At 48.9% G+C, this 24759-nt stretch overlaps 2 protein-coding genes across 5 annotated transcripts in view; one reads left to right on the top strand and one right to left on the bottom strand.

Annotated features, from left to right (window-relative positions):
• NOTCH4 (notch receptor 4) overlaps positions 1–24759 on the bottom strand; it is a 113264-nt gene that overhangs the window by 42396 nt on the left and 46109 nt on the right. The window contains exon 1 of one of the 4 annotated variants that reach the window (XR_014507510.1): positions 1375–1712. The exons of the other annotated variants lie outside the window; for them this stretch is intronic. The gene's annotated coding sequence lies outside the window, so the exon portion shown is untranslated. Of the gene's footprint in view, positions 1–1374; positions 1713–24759 lie in introns of those variants that run through there. 4 annotated transcript variants of the gene reach the window in all.
• LOC310670492 (uncharacterized protein) lies at positions 11387–22319 on the top strand. Its single transcript, XM_083425935.1, has 4 exons — positions 11387–11528; positions 12881–13598; positions 17322–17418; positions 19309–22319. Exons 2-4 carry the CDS (start codon positions 12903–12905, stop codon positions 20535–20537), a joined length of 2022 nt encoding a protein of 673 aa, XP_083282061.1. The 5' UTR covers positions 11387–11528; positions 12881–12902; the 3' UTR covers positions 20538–22319.

Genomic DNA, 24759 nt, shown 5'->3' with positions numbered 1-24759 from the left:
AGGCCCCACAAATAACCCAGAGATGCATTTTAAATAAAAGGACACATTCTACTCATGTAAAAACATGCTGATTCCCGGACCATCCATGGGCTGGATTTAGAAGGTGAATGGGCTGGATCTGGCCCCTGGGCCTTAGTTTGCCTACCCTTGGGCTAACCGCTTCTTTTGCTGCTTTGCGTGAAAACTCACACAAAGGGAGAGAGCACGGCTGTGGGATAGAGCACATGGCTTGAGGGTAGATGGCCCAGGGTTCAGCTGTTAGTAGCTCAAAGCATATGAAACAGCAGGAGCTGTCACTGGTTACACACAGTAACCTGATTCACACCTCCTTTGCCACAATTCCAGTTCTTCAATTCATGCTTTTTACGTCAGGGAGGAAGATCCTGTGGTATTCCAGAGCATGTTGCTGGACTCCAGCTCTCATCAGCCTCAGCCAGCATGGCCAGTGGTCAGAGATGATGGCGAATTGCAGTCCATAATATCCAAGGGGCTACAGGTCCCCCTCCCAGTTTGCTTCACATACACCTATCCAATGAGCAGTAGTGATGTATGGAAATGAAAGCTGGACCATAAAGAAGGCTGATGGCCGAAGAATTTATGCCTTTGAACTATGGTGCTGGAGGAGACTCTTGAGAGTCCCATGGACTGCAAGAAGATCAAACCTCTCCATTCTGAAGGAAATCAGCCCTGAGTGCTCACTGGAAGGACAGATCCTGAAGCTGAGGCTCCAATGATTTGGCCACCTCATGAGAAGAGAAGACTCCCTGGAAAAGACTTTGATGTTGGGAAAGATTGAGGGCCCAAGGAGAAGGGGACGACAGAGGACGAGATGGTGGGACAGTGTTCTCAAAGCTACCAGCATGAGTTTGACCAAACCGCGAGAGGCAGTGGAAGACAGGAGTGCCTGGCGTGCTCTGGTCCAGGGGGTCACGAAGAGTCGGACACAACTAAACAACAACATCCAATGAGCAAACCTAAGTGTGGTTTTGCACATATATGTGTGCAGTGTGACCACACGTACAAACATGCAAATGGGAACAGTTATGCGTACACAAATAAGCCACACACTGCCCCCAAAAGCCACACCAACTGCATACAAAAATGTATAGATAAATGGTGCTTCCGGTTGCCAACGTTTCAGCCCTTCTCTGCAGCTGTGCGCCTCTCACGGCAGCTGGATCTGGAGCAATTCAGCAGCTGATAGCATCACTCTCTGTACCAAGACAAGCACTGAGCATTGCTGTGGTCAGATCAAATTGCTGGCAAAGGCACAGTTGCATAGATAGGCTGAGAAATTGGGAGCTTTCCCCGGCTGAAATCCAGCGAGGATGAAGGATTGAACCCCTTCCACCTGCCACAGGTTGGCTTACTCACCTCGAGCGAGTGGAATCAAGGCCAGCAGCAGCAAGCGATCCATCCTGTTTGAAGACCACCCTACAGGACAACCCCCCCCCCCCGCAACTTCCCTTCCTATCCGTCCAGAAGTGAGCTCAGAAGGCAGAACCCAGGCGTCCGGGGAAGGGTGTCAAAAAGCAAAGCCAAGATTGTGGAACAGAACCGGATCAAGAGGTGGCCCTTGGGTGCCCCCCACCCACGGAGCCCCCCATATCTGCAGATGGGCCGTACGGCTGTGCAACGGATTTCTCCCTCTCACCTCCCCCACCCCCGCCCTGCTTAAAGAACGAGGGACATCCTGCCGTCTCTGTACTCCATTGTCAAAGGTTTCCTGCCCCACACAATGCATGGGAGGAGAAAGGTTTCCTGTTACCCAGGGAACTCTCGTCAACATGCAAACAGGGTGGGGAGAAAATGGGGCGGGGGGGGGGGAGAGGACAACCCTGGAGGGGGCACTGCACCCAAAAGAGCATGGCACTGTGGACTAAGGCATTAGAGGACTCACTGCAACCCTGTGCTGAGAAGAAAGGAGGGCCAACACGACTGCACCTCACTGCCAGACAAGAAAACTCTTTCCCTCATGGGCAAACGTTGGACAAAAGCTGAAGCAATTTGGTTTTGATGCAAAAGGTCTGAGTTCGAATTCCAGCCCTCTAGTGCAGTGGGGGGGGGGATTTCTCCTAATATGCCCCCAAACCCCAGAGAGTTTGTAGGAGACAGTACTGAGCTAGATACCGGTAAGTGAGGGAGAACATTAGGGCTCAAATGTAGCCCTCCAATCCTCTCTGTCTGGTCCACGCCATTCAGTCTCCCCAGACCACACCTCTCCCCGTGTCTCCCACCCTCTGTATGTGGCTTTTGCCGGCCTAGGCTTTTCCCCTGAAGTTGTCTAGAAGAAGAATAATAGAGTGAGGTCTAGGGCGGGCCTTGGGTGGAAATCCCGGAGAGCTGCTGTCAGTCAGTGTTGACAATACTGAGCTAAATGAGCCAGTGCTCTGACTCAAGCCCAATCTGCACTACACCTATACAGTCATACCTCGTGTTGCGTCTACTTCATGTTGCGTCTTTTCGGGTTATGAATGCGGCAAACCTGGAAGTGTTTACTTCTGGGTTCGCTGCACGCGCATGCGCAGAAGCGATGAGTGCTTTGCACATGCGCAGAAGCAATCTGCGCACTTCGCACATGCGCAGAAGCACTCTATCGTGCCGCGCGTGTGCACAGAAGCTGCGCTCTAGTTGCGGACTTTTCAGGGTGCGAATGGCACCCTGGAACGGATCAAGTCTGCAACTAGAGGTACCAATTTAAAGCAGAGTCACTTTAAGCAGCCCTAAGAATTCTGGGAACTGGTGTTGTTTATTAAGGGTGCCACTGTTCCTCTCCCAGAGCTACAATTCTAAGAAGGGCTTGTCTTGGTATTCAAAAGCCAAGTTCGTAGCTTGTGAATGCTGAGTTAGGCCCTATATGCACAGTACATTTAAAGCAGTATCACGTCACAGTCACAGCTTCCCGCCCCCGCCCCCCCAATCCTTGGAAGTTGTTATGTACTGTACTATGGGTTGTTATGTACTGAGTTGAATAGGATCCAAAATGCAGCAGTCCGATTGGTCCTAGAACAATAGGATTCAGAATGCAGCAGTCTGATTGGTCCACAGGAGCCACCCAATCCAGCTCCAGGTGGAAGTGAATCCACAACCCGATTGGCCTACAGGTGAATCCCGGAATTAGCCAATCACACGTTGCCCGTTATGTAAATAATGTATATAAAGCAGACATTCTGGGGGAACTTCCATTCCTCCTCACCACTATGAGCTGAATAAAGAGAATGAAATCCACTCTCAACTCTGAGTATATTTCATAGCCATTCCGAAATAACAAAGCCAGATGAAGACAAAAGGGTGTGATCAACTTGGCTGGGAAACAGGGAAATGTAAATACAATGGTACCTCTGAATACGAATGGGATCCGTTCTGGAGCCCCATTCGCATCCTGAAGTAAACATAACACGTGAGTGCACGTCTGCGAGTGTCGCGTTTCACCACTTCTGTGCATGTGCATGGCGTCATTTTGAGTGTCTGTGCATGCGCGAGCGGCGAAACCCGGAAGTAACACACTCCATTACTTCCGGGTTGCAGCGGAGCACAACCCAAAAATACTTAACTTGAAGCTACTTTAACCCGAGGTATGACTGTATCTCTTTTGTTACACTTGATGGGTGTTTGGTGGAGGACAAGGGGAACCATGGGGCAGGGTCCAGGATGCTCAGATTACTGCCACCAGACCTCCCCTTTCATGATGTAACTGTGATGTATGAGTGATGTAGTTTGTGGGGGATGTAGCATGCGGATTAGCAGCTAATAAAAGTTTGGGGGCTCTTTTGTTCGGGGCTTCCATCTTGTTCCACCTTATGGCAGGTGGGAGTCCTGTCGCGACAGTCTTCAATAAAGACCAAGACTACTGGCTGCTGTTTTGCTCTGGTATTCCTGGCTGGTGTCCTTGTTTTTTGTCTAAGGAAGCACTTGGATTTCTCCGTTAACAGTTCAATGTCCCATCTAGTCCAGCATCCTGTTCAATGGGCAAACAGGAGGCTCTGGAAAACTCTCTAGCAAGACCCAAGCACAAGAGCATTCTACCCCCTGTGGTCCACAGGATTCAGAAGCATCCCTGCCTCCAACAATGGAGGCAGCCATCATGGCTGATAACCATTGATAGCCTTAAGGTAAAGGTAAAGGGACCCCTGACCACTAGGTCCAGTCATGGCCGACTCTGGGGTTGCGGCGCTCATCTCGCTTTATTGGCCGAGGGAGCCGGTGTACAGCTGTGAGCATCGCCCTTGAGCCAGTGCCACTAACTGGACTCATCCACTTCAGCCCCGACTGGGCTAGGCGAGCTGGGTAGCACTTCCAGAGACCACCTTCTGCACAGGAACAGGTCAAAGTGCTGTGGACTCACAGCTTAGAGTTGTGAGCACCGGATTCACTCCAACAAGACAGTCGTCGTACAGCAGAGTCCAGCAGAGTATATAAACAACTCGGAGAGCAGCTCTGTAGAATATTCTCTTTATTCTATAACTACAACTATTATACAACTATATACAGAGCTAAATAGGTCTAAGCATAAAGAATGCTGAACCACACTGAGTGCCTGCAGCTGCTCTTAGCAGCAACCTTATCTAAACACACAATCTCTAACACTCAGTCTCTCTCTCTCCGACACACTGACTGACTGACTGACTGACTGACCGACTCTTTGATGTGGTGCTGGAGCAGAATAAGTAGAGAGCAGAACACGCCTCCTCCTCTCTGCAGAATCAGCAGACTCCTCAGGAGATTCTTGGATATGGGAGGGGTGAAATCTCCTCAACAGCTTCCGGGTCATGTGGCCAGCATGACTAAGCCGCTTCTGGCGAACCAGAGCAGTGCATGGAAACGCCGTTTACCTTCCCACCGGAGTACCTATTTATCCACTTGCACTTTGGCGTGCTTTCAAACTGCTAAGTTGGCAGGAGCAGGGACCAAGCAACGGGAGCGCACCCCGTTGCAGGGATTCGAACCGCTGACCTTCTGATCGGCAAGTCCTAGGCTCTGTGGTTTAACCCACAGTGCCACCCGCGTCCCTCTTATTGATACCCTTACTCTTCATGAATTTGCCCAGTCCTCTTTTAAAGACATCCAAGTTCATCATTGCCTCCTGCGGGAGTGAGTTCCACAATTTAACTATGCCCTGCATGAAGAAAGATTTATTTTCTTTTATCTGAGCTTGTGGATAGAAGCTCCAGTCCTTTCTTGGAGACTTTTGCAGGGGATTCTCCAGCTAAGGGATATCCTGCCATCTCAGCTTCAGCTTGGGATGCTGTTGGGTTTCTTCCAGTGCAGTTTAGTCTAAGATAAACGAAAGACTTAGATAAACAGGATGAGCTTCGGGAGAGACCCGCTATATCATTGTGCTTTGAGGAAAAGCTGGAACTGTTGCAGGGGCAAGAAGACAATGTTAATACATCAAAAGCTGTGCAGATAGCATTGCAGATAAGCGCCTTTGTTATTGAACTTCATGAAGCAGCTGAGCAGAGGAATGTATCACAAAGCATCATAGAATCATAGAATCATAGAGTTGGAAGAGACCACAAGGGTCATCGAGTCCAACCCCCTGCCAAGCAGGAAACACCATCAGAGCACTCCTGACATATGGTTGTCAAGCCTCTGCTAAAGACCCCCAAAGAAGGAGACTCCACCACACTCCTTGGCAGCAAATTCCACTGTCAAACAGCTCTTACTGTCAGGAAGTTCTTCCTAATGTTTAGGTGGAATCTTCTTTCTTGTAGTTTGGATCCATTGCTCCGTGTCCGCTTCTCTGGAGCAGCAGAAAACAACCTTTCTCCCTCCTCTAGGTGACATCCTTTTATATATTTGAACATGGCTATCATATCCCCCCTTAACCTCCTCTTCTCCAGGCTAAACATGCCCAGCTCCCTTAGCCGTTCCTCATAAGGCATCGTTTCCAGGCCTTTGACCATTTTGGTTGCCCTCCTCTGGACACGTTCCAGTTTGTCAGTGTCCTTCTTGAACTGTGGTGCCCAGAACTGGACACAGTACTCCAGGTGAGGTCTGACCAGAGCAGAATACAGTGGCACTATAACTTCCCTTGATCTAGATGCTATACTCCTATTGATGCAGCCCAGAATTGCATTGGCTTTTTTAGCTGCCGCGTCACACTGTTGGCTCATGTTAAGTTTGTGGTCAACCAAGACTCCTAGATCCTTTTCACATGTACTGCTCTCAAGCCAGGTGTCACCATCTATTTTTATTTCTCCCCCTTTTTTTGGAACAGTTTTATTCGAGTTCGGGATTTTTACATACATTATATTATCTCCTTCTAATTTTTAAATTTCCTGTACAATTTTTTCCTTTCCCTCCCCCCCCCCATATCCATTGGAAGGGTTCAAACAATTATCCTCAGCCATGGGCATAGTGTCTTTAGTTTTCATGGAATGTCTTTTGTTCCAGTAGTTTTTATCCATTGGAGATAGGGGTTCCAGCTGTTCCTTATCGTGGTGGACTTGACGTTGTTTCCTGTGACATGACTGCGACAATGTCTGACTGAACAAGTTCGAACAAATAACTATTCTATGCCTCTACTTTCCATTTTTCTCTGTCTTTCCAACCTAAAGCTATCCTTGCCTTTCCTGCTAATATCATAGCTTTGAAGGTAAATTGGTCTCTTTTCTCTATAGCCGTGTTTCCATGTATACCCAGTGTCATGAAATCAAAGTCTGTTGAAAGCTTCACTTTAGAAATTTCATTAATAACCTGTATCACAAAGCATCTAAACTAGAAAAAGGTATTCACCACTGAGGCTTAATGGTTTGCAACTGGGGCAGTCCTGGAGTCCTTCCTAAAATGGCAGAGCTTCTCTAATTTGACAGTTCTCAGAGATCCCTGGGAAGAGGGATCGACTGCTAAACCAATCTGGGAATTGCAGCTCCATGTAGAAAACAGGGGTTTTGCCGGACAATTTTAGGAGTGGTTTAACAATCAATCCCTCTTCCCAGGGAACTCAGGGAATTGTAGCTCTCTGAGGGGAACGATTCTTAACAATTCCTAACAATTCTTAGCACCCATGTTATGTACTGAGTTGAATAGGATCCAAAATGCAGCAGCCTGATGGGTCCTAGAACAATAGGCTCCAGAATGCAGCAGTCTGATTGGTCCACAGGAGCCACCCAATCCAGCTCCAGGTGGAAGTGAATCCGCAACCTGATTGGCCTACAGGAGAATCCCGGAATTAGCCAATCATGTAGGGCCCAAGGGAACATGGAACTCTGCTGCTGGAAATTCCAAAACAAGAGGAGTCAGTATTTGGATTTCCTCGCATATTTCATTTGAAGAAGAAGGAATTTTAAAAGACCCAAGAAAGATCAAAGGGGGAAACTAAGGCATTCTTCAACACACAATCCAGGCAGCCTGAAATATATCCTTTGCCAATATGCATTAATAAAAATAGAGATTGCTGAACTCAACAGGAGGTGATGGGCCCAGTGGCCATGATCTTAGTTTTTTTTACGTTGAGCTTCAGACCATATTTTGCTCTCTCCTCTTTCACCCTCATTAAATGGTTCTTTAATTCTAGTTTGGGGATGCCTGCTCTAACTCTCCCCGTCATTATTCATTTTTACCTGCCATTCTGACTTTGTAGGTGTAATTTCACTCTTCCAGTTCGTTGTGACCAGAATCCCAGTAGCAGATGTTGCATACATAAAAAATGGTCTCACTTCTTTCTTGATTTCAGTTGTATTATCCCTAATAAAAGGCCTCTGGTCTTTTAGTGAATGTGAATTTAAATATCTTTTTAAATTCATTGTACACAGTATCCCAAACTCTTCAATTTTTTCACATTCCCACCACATATGCATATATGAACCTCTCCCATTTTCACATCTCCAACAAATTTCAGATCTATTCTTATACATTTTGGCCAGATTGACTGGGGTGACTGGCCACCGGTAGAGCATGTTCATAACATTTTCTCTTAGATTATAACTGTGGGATGTGAAACACAGAGCAGTCAAATACAACATTCCTAGAGTGGACATAAAAGAGGGGATGTCTGGACCAGCCAGTCAGAACTTCCTGTTTCCTCCTCGGCTGGGATAAACTTCCTCTACATTTGACCAGAGGTGGGCTTGACCTCACCTGTGCAGGTAACAAAATAGCACGGGGGAGACAGCCATCTCTCTCCCTGACTCCATTCCTCAAAGAAGCAACATCTCCTTAGCCTGAGATGCTCTCTTGGCTTCTAGCCAAGAGAGGACAAAGGAACTATCTCCTTATGGGATAGATTCCAGATGTATATATTCCAGGTGTATATATTTTGTAACTTAAGTCTGCCTTCTGGGATCCATCTGTGAACAGAATGTGAGTAAACTATTTTATACTTGTATACAAGACTGTGTTGTGTCTATTCTTTTTATGAGGGAATAAAGGGGAATTACCAAGGAACTTATTTTAGAAGCTTTAGTGAGCCTGGCAAAGACGTTATCCGCTATACAAGTTTAAAATGGGGAATGTTACTCTGCTAAATTGTAGAACTTGTTAACACAAGGATATAATCAAACAATATATGACACACTGTAAACCTGATATCCTCCCTCCATAATCTCTCCCACTGATTCATACAGATATTGTAACCAAGGTCTTGGGCCCAACATATTATTGCACGTTTCACCTCCTCCTCTTTAACCTCCCAATCGAGGAGGAGGTTGTGCATCTCTGAGATGTGTTTTCTTTTGGTTTGAATTCTTTTTCTAATCTTGAAGTTTCTTTTTCAAATCCTTTTCGTTGTCAATACTCAATCTCTCGTTGTAGCCAATCTGTCACATACCCTCTAATTTCTTCAAATTTCTTCAAATTTAGTTTATTGATTTTTTCTTCTAATACCATTCTATACGTTGGCCAGTCACCATATTTCCTTTTTACAGAAGTGGCTTCTATCAGAGAGGTCCACCAGGGGGCTTTAGGTTCCAACAACATCTTGTATTTCTCCCAGATTTCCTGATTATATGATTTTTTGAAACCCTGTGCGCCTGTTCCTTATTGTTAACTAAATTGCACGCCAGCAGAATCGGTTATCGAAACCCTCTAGGTCTAGCAAATCTGTATCTTTGAGTATGATCCATTTCCTGATTGCAATTCCAGACAGTCTTACACTCCAACTCCCATCCACCAGCATGGATGATGGGAGTTGAGGCATTGAGGGGCAGGCAATATCTGGAGGGCTACAGGCTGCCTATTTTTGGTCTGAGACTCGAAATACTCTGATGGCCTAGGGCATTGAATTTCAACTGGTCTCAGGTGGGTGACTACTGCAGCAGCAGCAGCAGCACACAAATGGAGTAAGCCCCATTAAACACCAATAAACTTCTGACTAGTCATGTAAACCACTGTACTGTAAGTTAATTGTTCAATGCAGTGGCGTAGCGTGGGGTTGCAGGGGGGCCGGCCGCACTGGGCGCAACATCTGGGGGTTAGGGGGCGCAAATCCACGGGTTAGGGGGTGCAAATCCACGGGTTAGGGGGCGCAAATTACCTGCCTTGCCCCAGGTGCTGACAACCCACGCTACGCCACTGGTTCAATGAATTCTTAACTGAGTGCCAGGCTTTGAAATTTCAAAAAATTGCCTCCGTTTCTCCACCCACTGGTCACTACTGCCATGTGGCCCTTGGAAAGCTGACCAGAAAGGAATGTGGCCCTCAGGCTGGAAATAGTTATCCATCCTGGAGTGCAATAAGGAGCCAGTCAGTCAAGCAAAATTGCTTTACAGTGGTACCTCGGGTTAAGTACTTAATTCGTTCTGGAGGTCCGTTCTTAACCTGAAACTGTTCTTAACCTGAAGCACCACTTTAGCTAATGGGGCCTCCCGCTGCCGCTGGAGCACAATTTCTGTTCTCATCCTGAAGCAAAGTTCTTAACCCGAGGTACTGTTTCTGGATTAGCGGAGTCTGTAACCTGAAGCGTATGTAACCTGAAGCGTCTGTAACCCGAGGTACCACTCCTTCAGAATCCAACTCTCCTCAAATTTTTGCTTCTGAGCCTCTCTAGGTATAGCAGGGAGCTGCTGCCTGTACAGTGGTACCTCAGGTTAAGTACTTAATTCGTTCCGGAGGTCCGTTCTTAACCTGAAACTGTTCTTAACCTGAAGCACCACTTTAGCTAATGGGGCCTCCTGCTGCTGCTGCGCTGCCACTGCGCAATTTCTGTTCTCATCCTGAAGCAAAGTTCTTAACCCGAGGTACTATTTTTGGGTTAGCAGAGTCTGTAACCTGAAGCATATGTAACCCGAGGTACCACTGTATATTAATAAGGCTGCAATCTTATACAGTGGTACCTCTGGATGCGAAGGGGATCCGTTCCGGAGCCCCGTTCACATCCTGAAGCAAACGCAACCCGTGTCTGCACGTGCGCGGGTCACGATTTGCCGCTTCCGCACATGCGCGTGATGTCATTTTGAGCATCTGCGCATGGGCGAGCGGCGAAACCCAGAAGTAACACGCTCCGTTCCTTCCGGGTCACTGTGGAGCGCAAGCCGAAAACGCTCAACCTGAAGCTACTTCAACCCGAGGTATGACTGTACAGTGGTACCTCGAGTTAAGTACTTAATTCGTTCTGTAGGTCCGTTCTTAACCTGAAACTGTTCTTAACCTGAAGCACAACTTTAGCTAATGGGGCCTTCCCCTGCCGCCACGCCGCCGCTGCACGATTTCTGTTCTCATCCTGAAGCAAAGTTCTTAACCCGAGGTACTATTTCTGGGTTAGCGGAGTCTGTAACCTGAAGCGTATGTAACCCGAGGTACCACTGTATACCTTTACTTGAGAGTACGTCGCACTGAACTTAGTTCTGAGCAGCCCTGAACAAGAGTTGCCCTGTACATTATTTATTCTTTGTTTATTGCTATTACTCCCGTTGCATTTACAGCCGGCATTTCCTCCAAGGGAATCCAAGTAGTTTACATGGTTCTCCCCCCATCTGCCCCGCCCTCCATTTCAATCTCACAACAACCCTGCGAGGTAGGTTGGGCCGAGCAAGGCATTTTCATCTTGCTCCACCCGGGTCTTAGTCCACCACCCCAACACCTCGAAGCAACATCGTCTCCAGGCACTTAGATGCCCCTAAGAAGGACACCGGTTTCATACAGACAAAACGCAATGTCTCTGCGGTTGGAGGGCCATCTGTCATGGTTGCTGTAGTTGAGATCCCTTGCATTGCAAGGGGTTGGACTGGATGACCTTCGGGCCCCCTTCCGACGCGACAATTATATGAGTCTTCCCTTCTCTCTCTCTCTCTCTCTCTCCTCTCTCTCTCTTCTTTCTCTCTCTCCCTCAAGGGGTTAAGTGCAGCGAGCTTCGCGCGCCTAGAGAGGAGGGAAACCAGAACCACATGGCGAGGAAGGGAAGGGAAAGAGTGCGCAAAGAGATAGAAAAGCAGTGAGGTCACTTTCCTGCCCCACCTTCTCCCCTTCCTGGTGCGAAGCTTCCCTTTTGCACCGACAGCCCTCCCTCCCTCCCTCCCCATCGTTTCCTTCTGCTGGGGACGGCAGGAGCCCGGAACGTGGACGGTTTGCAAAGGCAGTGGAAGCAACAGGCGAGTGAATAAATAATAATAATAATAATAATAATAATAATAATAATAATAATAATAATAATAATAGGAGTCAGGATTCCTGGGAGGGAGAAGAGGGGTGGGAGGTGGGATTCGGGAGAGTCAGAGATGTGGCGGGCGTTTTCCCAGTCTCCCAGGTGGACGCAGGCAGGCAGGAGTACCTAAGATGAAACCTGCTGGCTAACACACACACACACACACGTATGCTAACAGCAGCCTCCTTTTGCAGAAGATCTGCAAGCTCGGCGGCAGGATCAGTTGCTTTGCATGCAGAAGGTTCCCCTGGTTCAGGCGCGGAGTGAAGGCACAAAGTGCTCCCGCCCTCCCAGATCCAGGACATGCTCATATCCCAGGAATCTGTGATCAGCACCACAGCCAAGCACACACAAGCCCTTCCAGGAATGAGCAGCACCTGCGGTTGGTGCACCTGCCTTGCATGTAGAAGGCCTCGGTTCAATCCCCGGCGGCATCTACAGGTTCAGCCTGAAAGCCTGGAGAAGCGCTGCCGGTCAGTGTTTTGACAGCACTAAGCTGAGATGCCAGAAGGGGAAGAAATAGAGGCAATGAGAGATTTTACTTTCTTGGGCTCCATGATCACTACAGATGGTAACAGCAGCCACGAAATTAAAAGACGCCTGCTTCTTGGGAGGAAAGCAATGGCAAACCTAGACAGCATCTTAAAAAGCAGGGACATCACCTTGCCAACAAAGGTCCGTATAGTTAAAGCTATGGTTTTCCCAGTAGTGATGTATGGAAGTGAGAGCTGGACCATAAAGAAGGCTGATCAGAGTTCAAGGATGTTTTCCAGCCCAGGGTGTGTGAAGCAGGGCAAATTAGGGATGTGGCCTTCTTGGGAGACACCTGAGGGCCATGTACGGAAATCACATTGCTTCTCTTTTACTCTTTCCCTATTTTTTTCTGTTGTTCCCTGTGTTGAGTTTAAGATTGTAAGCTCCTTGGGGCAGGGACCTCTTGCGCTCAGTGAAGTGCCATGCGCAGGGACTTTGTCCTGGAAGATTCAATTGCTTTGTTGTTGTTTTTTAACTGTTTTAATTGCTATGGAATTGTTTTATTTCTTCATTTTAGCTATGTGTGGATTTTATAACTAGATTTTATATTTGCAAACCACTTAAAAAGCCTTTTTGGCATACAAACGGATAAATAACAATGACTGCCAATTTGTCTTCACAATGCGGCCTTAAGTGCATGTCCACATTCCTCAGATTGGGAAGCGATAGGGATGTGGTGCACTGAAGGGAGATACTTATTTGGTCCAATCTTGCACCAGTTTCCTTTTCCCCACTTAAACTGATCGAATTTCCTTTCCTGTCTAGGTGCCGTGTGCCAGGAGTCAAAATGGAGGAGCGGGCCTCGCCAGGACCCAAGGGCATGCCAGGGAAAGAACTTCGCATTGTCCAAGTTGGGACGAGCGCGGAATCGATTCCACCTTGGGTTAAGGAAGAACCAGAGGATCGGGTGCAGGAGTTCTGGGAAGCCAGGAAGCAGGAATTCCTGAAGACGGCGGCACCGTCCTCGTATCCCGGGTGGGGAGACGCAGAATTGCCTCGGCCCCCGACGGAGGAGAGCTCTGCAGGGATGAAGGCCTCCTTCGAAGGGGCGTCAGACACTAAGCAGTGGTCCAGAGAAGAGGGTGCGGATCTGGCCCTGCTAGGCCTGAGCGGCAAGGAGGTCCACGAGGCTCAGGAAAACGCAGACGCCTCTGTGGGAGTGAAGGAGGAGATCCCGGACGCAGACGCCCTCAACATGGAGATGCGCTGCCAGCGCTTCCGGCATTTCGGTTACCGGGAGGCCGAGGGTCCCCGCAAGGTCTTCTGCCAGCTCTGGGAGCTCTGCCGCCAGTGGCTGAAGCCGGAGAGACACACCAAAGAGCAGATCCTGGAGCTGGTGATCCTGGAGCAGTTCCTGATGATCCTGCCCCTGGAGATGCAGTGCTGGGTTCGAGAGAGGGGGCCGGAGACCGGCAACCAGGCTGTGGCCCTGGCGGAGGATTTCCTGTGGAGGCCGCAAAGGACGGAGCAGTTGCAGCAGAAGGTGAGGGCAGGTTGCTTGTCAAGTGGGAAGGGACCCCAGGAGGTCATCCAGCCCAACCCGCTGCTTGGTGCGGGGTCAAAAGTTTATTTATTAAGTGTTTGTATCCCACCTCTTCTCCAAGGAGCTCAAGGGACACTGCAGATCTGAATTCGCCACTGCGCTACTGAATACACACTAGGGTGGATTTGATTCAAATCAAATCAATTTAAATCACGATTTAAATCATTAATCAGTAAGGCTTGGTTTAAAATATTTTTTTTTACAGAAAGACTCATTCCTGCTGGTATAATCTTAATATTTACAACCAACCAGATAAAGGTTTCCTTTTTGCAATAATAAATTTTAATAATAATAATAAAACAACAATTTATTATTTATACCCCACCCATCTGGCTGGGCTTCCCCAACCACTCTGGGCGGCTTCCAAAAAAATATTAAAATACCAAAATTCCAAAAATATTAAAAAACATTAAAAGCTTCCCTAAACATGGCTGCCTTCAGATGTCTTTTAAAAGTCTGGTAGTTGTTGTTCTCTTTGACATCTGGTGGGAGGGCGTTCCACAGGGAGGGCACCACTACCGAGAAGGCCCTCTGCCTGGTTCCCTGTAACTTGGCCTCTCGCAGTTAGGGAACCGCCAGAAGGCCCTCGGAGCTGGACCTCAGTGTCCGGGCAGAACGATGGGGGTGGAGACGCTCCTTCAGATATACTGGACCGAGGCCGTTTAGGGCTTTAAAGGTCAGCACCAATACTTTGAATTGTGCTCGGAAACGTACTGGGAGCAAATGTAGGTCTTTCAAGACCGGTGTTATATGGTCTCGGCGGCCCCTCCCAGTCACCAGTCTGGCTGCTGCGTTCTGGATTTGTTGTAGTTTCTGGGTCACCTTCAAAGGTAGCCCCACGTAGAGCGCATTGCAGCAGTCCAAGCGGGAGATAACCAGAGCATGCACCACTCTGGCAAGACAGTCTGCAGGCAGATAGAGTCTCAGCCTATGTACCAGATGGAGCTGGTAAACAGCTGCCCTGGACACAGATTTGACCGGTGCCTCCATGGACAGCAGTGAGTCCAAAATGACTCCCAGGCTGTGCACCTGGTCCTTCAGGGGCACAGTTACCCCATTCGGGACCAGGGAATCCTCCACACCTGCCCGCCTCCTATCCCCCAGAAACAGTACTTCTGTCTTGTCAGGATTCAATCTCAATCTGTTAGCCGCCATCCATACTCCAACCGCCTCCAGACACTCACACAGGACCTTCATTGCCTTCACTGGTTCTGATTTGAGAGAGAGGTAGAGCTGGGTATCATCCGCATACTGATGAACACCCAGCCCAAACCCCCTGATGATCTCTCCCAGCGGCTGCATGTAGATGTTGAAAAGCATGGGGGAGAGGATGGAACCCTGAGGCACCCCACAAGTGAGAGCCCAGGGGTCTGAACATTCATTCCCCCCCCCCCTTTCTGAACACGGCCCAGGAGGAAGGAGCGGAACCACTATATAACAGGGCCTCCAGCTCCCAGCCCCTCTAGGCGGTTCAGAAGGATGTTATGGTCGATGGTATCAAACGCAGCTGAGAGATCCAGCAGAACTAGGAAACAGCTCTCACCTTTGTGACCAAGGCAGTTTCAGTCCCATGATGAGGCCTGAATCCCGACTGGAAGGGATCCAAATGGTCTGCTTCTTCCAGGCGTGCCTGGAGTTGTTCAGCAACCACTCGCTCAATCACCTTGCCCAAGAATGGAAGATTTGAGACTGGGCGATAGTTGGCCATCGTGGCCGCATCTAAAGATGGTTTTTTAAGAAGCGGTTTAATAACCGCCTCTTTCAGCGGGTCTGGGAAGGCTCCCTCACGGAGGGAAGCATTCACCACCCCATGAAGCCCATCGCCCAGCCATTCCCAGCTCGCTTTTATCAGCCAGGATGGGCAAGGATCAAGGAGACAGGTGGTTGGTTTCACTCGTCCAAGCAGCCTGTCCGCATCCTTGGAGGTAACAGATTGGAATTGATCCCATGCAATTTGACTAGACAGGACTCTAGCACTCTCCTGCCCCCGTCCTGCTCCCACAGTGGCATCTACCTCTTCCTGAATCTGAGCGACTTTATCTACAAAAAACTTTGCAAAATCATTGCAGGAGATCATGGGTGTGTCGGCATGGATGTTGAAATCCTCTAGGACAACCAAACTAGGCGTCTCCAGGAGAACATCTGCCAGAACCTGAAGCAGTTTGGACAGGGAATCCTTGGTGCAGCGGGGAGGTCGGTACACCAAAAGGAATCCTGTGCTGCCCCTATTGCCCAACTTCCAGAACATGCAGTCAGAGAACTGGGTCTTCCCAATAGGACGCCTGGTGCAAACTAATGACTTCCTAAAAATCACTGCAACCCCCCCTCCCCACCCACAAGGCCTGGGTTGCTGTGTGTAAGAGAAACCTGGTGGACAAGCAGCGGCAAGGACAGGCCCATCTGCTTCATCCAACCAAGTCTCTGTTACACATGCCAGGTCAAGTCCTCCATCCATGATCAAGTCATGGATGGCAGTGGTCTTATGAATCATTTACCTGGCATTGCACAGCAGCACCTTCAGGTCAAGTGGGTATCCCTTGCTGATTCTAGTATCCGTTCGGTCAGGACCAGACCCGGAGCCAGGGATAGTCCTCAGAGAACGACCAAACCTTCCCCCTCTGTAATGACATGGTCTGGTCTTAGCGTAACTCCTCCTCCTACCTGTGATCACTGAGATCGGTTGTCCCAGCGCATCCCCCTCTGTGGAACATGCCCCAGCCATTCTGTTGGCTGGGACCCACTCCCCGGCAGCCCTGACCCTTCCCCTTAAGAACAAAATAAAACCTTAAAACAATAAAAAAAATCCCAGAATACACTACAAACAAAAAACTGTAAAAATTACAAATCCATCAAAATCAAACAAATTCCCAAACCCAACCAAACATCCATCCCACCCCCCCACATACAAAAAAGTCAAAAGGGAAAGGAAAATTTAAAAACATTTTAAAAAGAACTCTGCCCCCCTCCGGGTCCTCATGGGCAGCAGCAGCAGCGACAGCAACTGTCCTTGTGAGGCCTGTCAGGCCCCGCCCTGGGCCAGGTGGTGAGTGGCAGGAGCAGGGCCCTCAGGCACTCACAAAGGAGAGTCCTCCTGGGCAGCACAGCAGTAGCAGTCCTTGTGAGGCCTGTCAGACCCCGCCCTGGGCCAGGTGGTGAGTGGCAGGAGCAGGGCCCTCAGGCACTCACACAGGCACTTTTCTGCTGTACTTTATTGGAAGGTGAAAAATAATAATTTCCTCAATAACAGTTTAGACAATTATTTAACTAGACCAATAACATTATAGCATATGTATCCCTGTTTGTTAACTGATGTGGTTAAACAATTTAAAAAAAAATACTTCGACTGAGTTTTGGCACACATGAAAATCTTAAACAAATCCTTATTTCCTGATGAGTAGCCTTTGGACTATAATGTAACTTAAATCGAAAACTATCTTTAGAAAGATTTTTCCTCCGAAAGCATTTTATTTTAAAAATCCGATTTAAATTTTTAAAAATCCGATCTTTTTAAAAAAATGATTTAAATAAAAAATATCTGATTTTTTATCTTTAAAAAAAAAGCATTGATACACACCAACATACATGTGCATATTCACATGCATTTCCAAACTCATTAAAAAAAAAAAAATTGCATATTGTCCTTATTTCCCCCCCCCCCCCCAGACAGTGGAGGATTTGGACAGTTCTGCTGCCGGTTCCCCCAAGTCGGAGCTGGATCCGTTGGACATTGTGAAGATCGAGCTGCCCATGGATGGTGATGGTGAGGAGACCCAAAGTGGGATTTTGGGGGGGAGGTGGGGTACAGGAGAGGACAGAGCCCTTTGACAAAAGATCGAAGCTGCTGGTCAGAGGAAGGGATGCCTCTGAACATCAGTTGATGGAAACCAGAGGAAGGGACACTGTTTGGATAGGTAATCCAAAACTTGTTTTAAGTCCATATCGCGATATCGGTTTCAAAATTTTTGACCTTGCAATTTGTCGCAAATCATAATGTTTGTGTGTGTTCTGCAAAAATGACAATATGGAAAAAACCATGAAGTCAGCCAATGCTTCTCTCAATTCCTACAGCCCCTGTTATTTTATTTATAAAAATTTATTTATTTGGTTTTTCAAATTAAAATTTTTACAGATATATATATATATATCAAACATAAATCATAAAAACAAGATTCCAGGAAATCTCCTGGACTTTCATCCTCCCCTTTGTAGATCCTATTATTAATCATTTCCTCCCACATCTTTTATGATGATCCAAATCTTTTACATCTCCATTGTGTCCAGGATTCACCCTTAGACTGCAAGTGATATCCCAACCCTACTAACAATTTTAACGGCTTCCAATGGTCTTTAAGATAAGTTAAAGGTAAAGGTAAAGGTACCCCTGCCCGTACGGGCCAGTCCTGACAGACTCTAGGGTTGTGCGCCCATCTCACTCAAGAGGCCGGGGGCCAGCGCTGTCCGGAGACACTTCCGGGTCACGTGGCCAGCGTGACGAAGCTGCTCTGGCGAGCCAGAGCCGCACACGGAAACGCTGTTAACCTTCCCACTAGTAAACGGTCCCTATTTATCTACTTGCACCCGGGGGTGCTTTCGAACTGCTAGGTTGGCAGGCGCTGGGACCGAACAATGGGAGCGCACCCCGCCGCGGGGATTCGAACCGCCGACCTTTCGATCGGCAAGCCCTAGGCGCTGAGGCTTTAACCCACAGCGCCACCCGCGTCCCTTAAGATAAGTTATAAATTATTAAAATCTTGGTCTTCCTGATTTCTGATTCTTCCGGTCATTTTAGCCATTTCAGCATAATCCATCAACTTTACCCGTCATTCTTCTCTAGTAGGGACTTGATCTTCTTTCCATCTCTGGGCAAACATCTGCAGCCCCTGTTAGCTCTGCCTGCTCAGCTCTCCCCCGACTCATGCAGGGGGGCAGCAGATCACAAGAGCAGACGCCAGCAGAAATCACGATTCAGGAAAAACCATGAAGCCAGCCAGTGCCTCTACTTAGCTCAGTATACAGTGGTACCTCGGGTTAAGTACTTAATTCGTTCCGGAGGTCCGTTCTTGACCTGAAACTGTTCTTAACCCGAAGCACCACTTTAGCTAATGTGGCCTCCTGCTGCTGCCGCACTGCCAGAGCACAATTTCTGTTCTCATCCTGAACCAAAGTTCTTAACCTGAGATACTATTTCTGGGTTAGCGGAGTCTGTAACCTGAAGTGTCTGTAACCTGAAGCATATGTAACCTGAGGTCCTCCAAGGTCTCTTTTTTGAATACAGTGGTACCTCGGGTTACAGACGCTTCAGGTTACAGACTCCGCTAACCCAGAAATAGTACCTTGGGTTAAGAACTTTGCTTCAGGGTGAGAACAGAAATCATGCAGCAGCAGCGGGAGGCCCCATTAGTTAAAGTGGTACCTCAGGTTAAGAACAGTTTCAGGTTAAGAACGGACCTCCAGAACGAGTTAAATTCTTAACCCAAGATACCACTGTAGTTGAAAAGCAGATAGCGCTCAGCTCTACTTGTGCTCCAATCCTGCTTTCTGGTTTCCCACTGGCCTCTGGTTGGCCACTGTGAGAACGGGACCCTAAGCTAGATGGGGCATTGGCCTGATCCTGCAGGCTCATCTTAACCCTTTATTTGCCTTATTCCAGGAGTGAGTGACCAGCAGCAATATATCCTTGGGGGAGCGGCCGGCTTGGAGGAGGGGATGTACGGCCACGTGAGGAAGAAGGTGGTCTTGGGCCCCCGTCCGAAGACCCCGAAGGCGCCGCCCAAGGAGAAGCCCCACAAGTGCCAGTACTGCGGGAAGATCTCCGACTGCCGCGCCCACCTGATCATCCACGAGCGGACGCACACGGGCGAGAAGCCACACAAGTGCTCGGCCTGCGGCAAGTGCTTCACGCGGAAGGAGTCCCTCATCATCCACGAGCGCTTCCACACGGGCGAGAAGCCGTACAAGTGCTCGGCCTGCGGCAAGACCTTCAGCGACAAGATCGGGCGGCTGATCCACGAGCGGACCCACACAGGCGAGCGACCCTACAAGTGCCCCGAGTGCGGGAAGAGCTTCGGCACGCGCTGCAACCTCCTGCGCCACCGGAGGGTGCACACGGGGGAGAAGCCATACCGGTGTGCCGAGTGCGGCCAGAGCTTCCGCTACCGGCCGCAGCTGGTGATCCACGAGGGCAGCCACAAGGGGGAGAAGCCCTACAAGTGCCCCGAGTGCGGGGAGAGCTTCAGCCAGACGCGGCACCTGGTCATCCACAAGTGGACCCACACAGGGGAGAGGCCCCACAAGTGCGCCGTCTGCGGCAAGAGCTTCAACCAGAAATCGGACCTGGTCACGCATACCCGGACCCACACGGGCGAGAAGCCGTACGCCTGCTCCGAGTGTGGGAAGAGCTTCATCTCCAGCTGCCAGCTGAGGAAGCACGAGCGGATCCACACGGGCGAGAAGCCCTACCAGTGCGCCGAGTGCGGGAAGCGCTTCACCTACAGCTCGCACCTGACGACGCACAAGCGCACCCACACGGGCGAGAAGCCCTACCAGTGCGCCGACTGCGGCAAGTGCTTCATCTCCAGCTCGCACTTCACCGCCCACAAGCGCACCCACACGGGGGAGAAGCCCTTCCGCTGTGCGCACTGCGGGAACGGCTACATCCAGAGGTCGCAGCTGGCCAAGCACGAGAGGTCCCACACGGGCGAGAAGCCCTACGCCTGCTCCGAGTGCGGGCAGAACTTTCGCTGGAGCCAAGGCCTCAAGAAACACATGCGGACCCACACGGGAGAGAAGCCCTACCAGTGCCCCAGGTGCGAGAAAACCTTCTCCAGCTCCTCCAACCTCTCCCGGCACCAGAAGATCCACGCCAGGGAGAAGCCATAGCGGCAGCTTCGTGTCCGGATCCAGTGGTGGGATCGCGGGTGCAGTTGGGTGCAGGGATACCAAAGAAGGGCGTCCAAAACGCCCAAGGGTTCAGTCCTAGTGCTTTATTCAAAGAAAGGTGCAGACTTCCAGCAAAGCAAGTGAATATACAGTGGTACCTCGGGTTACAGACGCTTCAGCTTACAGACTGCGCTAACCCAGAAATAGTACCTCGGGTTAACAACTTTACCTCAGGATGAGAACAGAAATCGCGTGGCGGCAGCAGGAGGTCCCATTAGCTAAAGTGGTACCTCAGGTTAAGAACATTTTCAGGTTAAGAACGGACCTCCAGAACGAATTAAGTTCTTAACCTGAGGTACCACTGTAAACATTATCTGAGCTCCTTGCTACAACAACTAATTGTGGGGTTATCTTGACTACCAAGATGGCGTCTGCGGGCCTTCCAGAACATGCCGCCTTTGGTTCAGCACACTGACAAGCAGCACTCTCACCTCTCTGACACCTCACCTCTGATGCTGCTGCAGCGAAAACCCACTTTGAGGGACTTGTTTCTCTTCTCCCTGCGGAAAGGGACACTCTGCTCCAACTGTCAGCTGCCTGGGAACTGCAAGGGAGGGGCACTTTGGCTCACAGAACCAGCAAGTGGAACAAGGGCTACTGGCTGGCCTTTTTCGGGGGGTATTGCTTTATGCTAGGTTTGGGGAACTTGTGGCCCTCTGGATGCAAGACTCCAGTTCCCATCATGCCCAGCCGATGTGGGCAATGGCCAGGAATGAAGGGAGCTGTGGTCCAGCAACACCTGGAGAGCTTTCGGCTCTGCCATTTCTGATTTAGGGTGACCTGGAAGTAAGAGCTGGTGAACCGAAGTAGACTCTGAATATGCAAGGATGAGGTTTCATGGTTCAAGTGTGTCATAGGCCAGCTTTGAGAGTTCACTTAATTGAAAAGCTGTGTAAAAAAAAAGAGCCAGAAAACGAGTTCAGACACAACACAGTAGAAGAAGAGGAGGAGTTTGGATTTGATATCCTGCTTTATCACTACCCGAAGGAGTCTCAAAGCGGCTAACATTCTCCTTTCCCTTCCTCTCCCAAAACAAACACTCTGTGAGGTGAGTGGGGCTGAGAGACTAGCCCAAGGTCACCCAGCAGCTGCATGTGGAGGAGCGGGGACGCGAACCCAGTTCACCAGATTACGAGTTCACCGCTCTTAACCACCACACCACGCTGGCACTGTAGCCTGAGCAGATTGGAATAAAATTCAGATGGAAAGGGAATTGAAATATTTAGGCTGCCATCCCAGCCCTGCCCACTGAATTCAGTGGGTCTTACTCCCAGGTGTGTTGAGTTAGGATCGCTGCTTCTGCAGGGCTGGTGTCTTAAAAAGGTTGGTGCTGGATTTCAAAAAGCAAACCTTGTTGGCAAGGAACGTGATGGGTTTGTTGGCTTTTAACAGCTCTCTTGATGGATGTACACAACTGCTTTTAGGCACTGGGGAAGAGAGAATATTCTATTCCATTGTATTATAGAGGGATGTTTATCAATTTGCTATTGGTGCGTACCTACATTATGGGCACATTTCTCGGCCACTGCAATCCACCCAAAGCAGAAGGCAATATGTACAAAGTCACAGCAGTTTCGATTTTAGCATCTGTACTGACTGTAGGTATTGTGTTAAAACTAACTCCAGATCCTCATTAAATTCTAGCTGCTGTATCTCATGTGTAGCGGAACGTGCATTGCATTAAAAAATAAATATCTTGCCCTTCCCCTCTGAGGAGCTCAAGGAGGGTTTCCGGCCCAACCCGAACATCCTGTAACAACCTGGTAAAAAGGTAAGGTAAAGGTGCCCCTGCCCATACGGGCCAGTCTTGACAGACTCTAGGGTTGTGCGCCCATCTCACTCAAAGAGGCCAAGGGCCAGCGGTGTCCGAAGACATTTCCGGGTCACGTGGCCAGCGTGACATCGCTGCTCTGGCGAGCCAGAGCCGCACACGGAAACGCCGTTTCCTGCTAGTAAGCGGTCCCTATTTATCTACTTGCACCCGAGAGTGCTTTCGAACTGCTAGGTTGGCAGGCGCTGGGACCGAACAGCGGGAGCGCACCCAGCCGCGGGGATTCGAACCGCCGACCTTTCGATCGGCAAGCCCTAGGTGCTGAGGCTTTAACCCACAGCGCCACCTGCATCCCATATTAACAACCTGGTAAGGTGAATTAAATTGAAAGCGTCAGGCCAAAAGCTGTTGTTCCAACAGTGGCCAACCGGTTGCCTCTGGGACGGTCGCGAGCAGGAATGGGAACAGCTGACCCCACTGATGGCTCCCAGAAACTGGTATTTGGAGGCACTCAAAGGGATTTCTAGCTGAGATTCCTTGATCCAGTTGTGTAATGGAGCACCACCATGCTCTGTTCTCCTGGGGTGCTATTTGCCAGAATTCTGCATGCCAGATAAGTTTTCTCAGACAGAAACCCACCAAAATAAGCAGGTGAAGAGGTAAGGCTATGTAAGGTAAAGGTAAAGGACCCCCGGGCGGTTAAGTCCAGTCAAAGGAGACTATGGGGGTTGCAGTGTACACACCACAGAGCCATAGCATAACACAAAAACACAGGAAGAGCCCAGCTAGACCAGATCAAGGGCCTATTCAGCCCAGGCTCCTGCTTTCACAGAGGCAAACTAGATCCCTGTGGGAAGCTCACATATACAGAACGACAAACCCCTGTGTTGCAAAACTTAACACAACAAACAATACAAGCAACACGCAGACCAGTATACTAGATAGCACTGTAATTCTTATTGCATAATATACATGATTGAGAAACAAAAACAAAATGTGTGCACTTGTCAATTCTCTAATATATTTGAAATCAATTGAACACGCGTCTGTCAATCTTTGAAAGTCCTCAGAAGTATAATAAGTCTATGGTTGAAACAAAGTAATAGATGCTACCCTGTGGGCTAAGCGGTAAAACTTTTTTTAGGCGTTCATGGTGCCGAAGTAGTAGGTGAATAACAACGGACAGTGATCCCGGATAATCTGACTGTTTCGCTGGAATCTTCTTCAGCACAACTACAAAAGAATTCAAATATGAAACAATGACCTGTGTACGTGAAAACTATATAAACTTCACACATTACAATCCATATGCTACAACTACAATAAGGACAAAGGTACATACCCCATAGATTAGAAAAATGCACAAGGAGCAATGGTTATGGATATGTAACCACTGCTACCAGTTGCGTGATACCTGAAGCATAAGTAACCATTCCCAGGTGGCTCTCATTACAGGGAGAATGAATTGCAGTAAGTCAATTTAAAGGTAAAAAGCGATATAACAATAGAAAAACATCAAATAAAACCATTTAAATCCAGTTCAGAATTGAGTCCTTCAGGGTGAATGGTCTTAAACCTAAAAATGAATTGAGATTCTTTCTGTCGTAGCACTTTTTCATGTTCTTGTCTTTTGTTGATGGTTTTCTGATTCACCCGCAGTACTGTGAACATTAAATCCCTATCAGAATGATTCTGCGATATAAAATGCTCAACCAGAGGAGCTTCCAAGACAGCATTTTGGATGCGGAAACCATGTTCCCCTATCCTTACTCCAACCGCACGAGTGGTGGAACCAATGTACGACAAGTTACAGGGACACCGAATTAAGTATACGACATCTTTAGTGGGAAGCTCACAAGCAGGACGCTGTGACAGGTGGCGCTGTGGGTTAAACCACAGAGTCTAGGACTTGCCGATCTGAAGGTCGGCAGTTCGAATCCCCGCGACAGGGTGAGCTCCTGTTGCTCGGTCCCTGCTCCTGCCAACCTAGCAGTTCAAAAGCACGTCAAAGTGCAAGTAGATAAATAGGTACCGCTCCGGCGGGAAGGTAAACAGCGTTTCCATGCGCTGCTCTGGTTCGCCAGAAGCAGCTTAGTCATGCTGGCCACATGACCCGGAAGCTGTATGCCAGCTCCCTCGGCCAGTAAAGCGAGATGAGTGCCGCAACCCCAGAGTCGGTCATGAGTGGACCTAATGGTCAGGGGTCCCTTTACCTTTACCACAAGCAGGACTTCAGCACAGGATCACTCTCCTCTCCTGTGGTTCCCAGTAATTCCTGGTTTTCGGAAGCACTGCTGTCTCCCGCAGTGGAGAGGGAACATGGCCATCATAGTTCATAGCCACTGTTGGCCTTATTCGCCATGAAAGTTCCTCTCCGCATTTTTCACTTGC

The sequence above is a fragment of the Podarcis tiliguerta genome, assembly GCF_965153285.1.
Source record: "Podarcis tiliguerta genome assembly, chromosome: 2".
NCBI classification, from domain to species: domain Eukaryota; kingdom Metazoa; phylum Chordata; class Lepidosauria; order Squamata; family Lacertidae; genus Podarcis; species Podarcis tiliguerta.
This window is presented reverse-complemented; position numbering and strand designations above follow the sequence as displayed.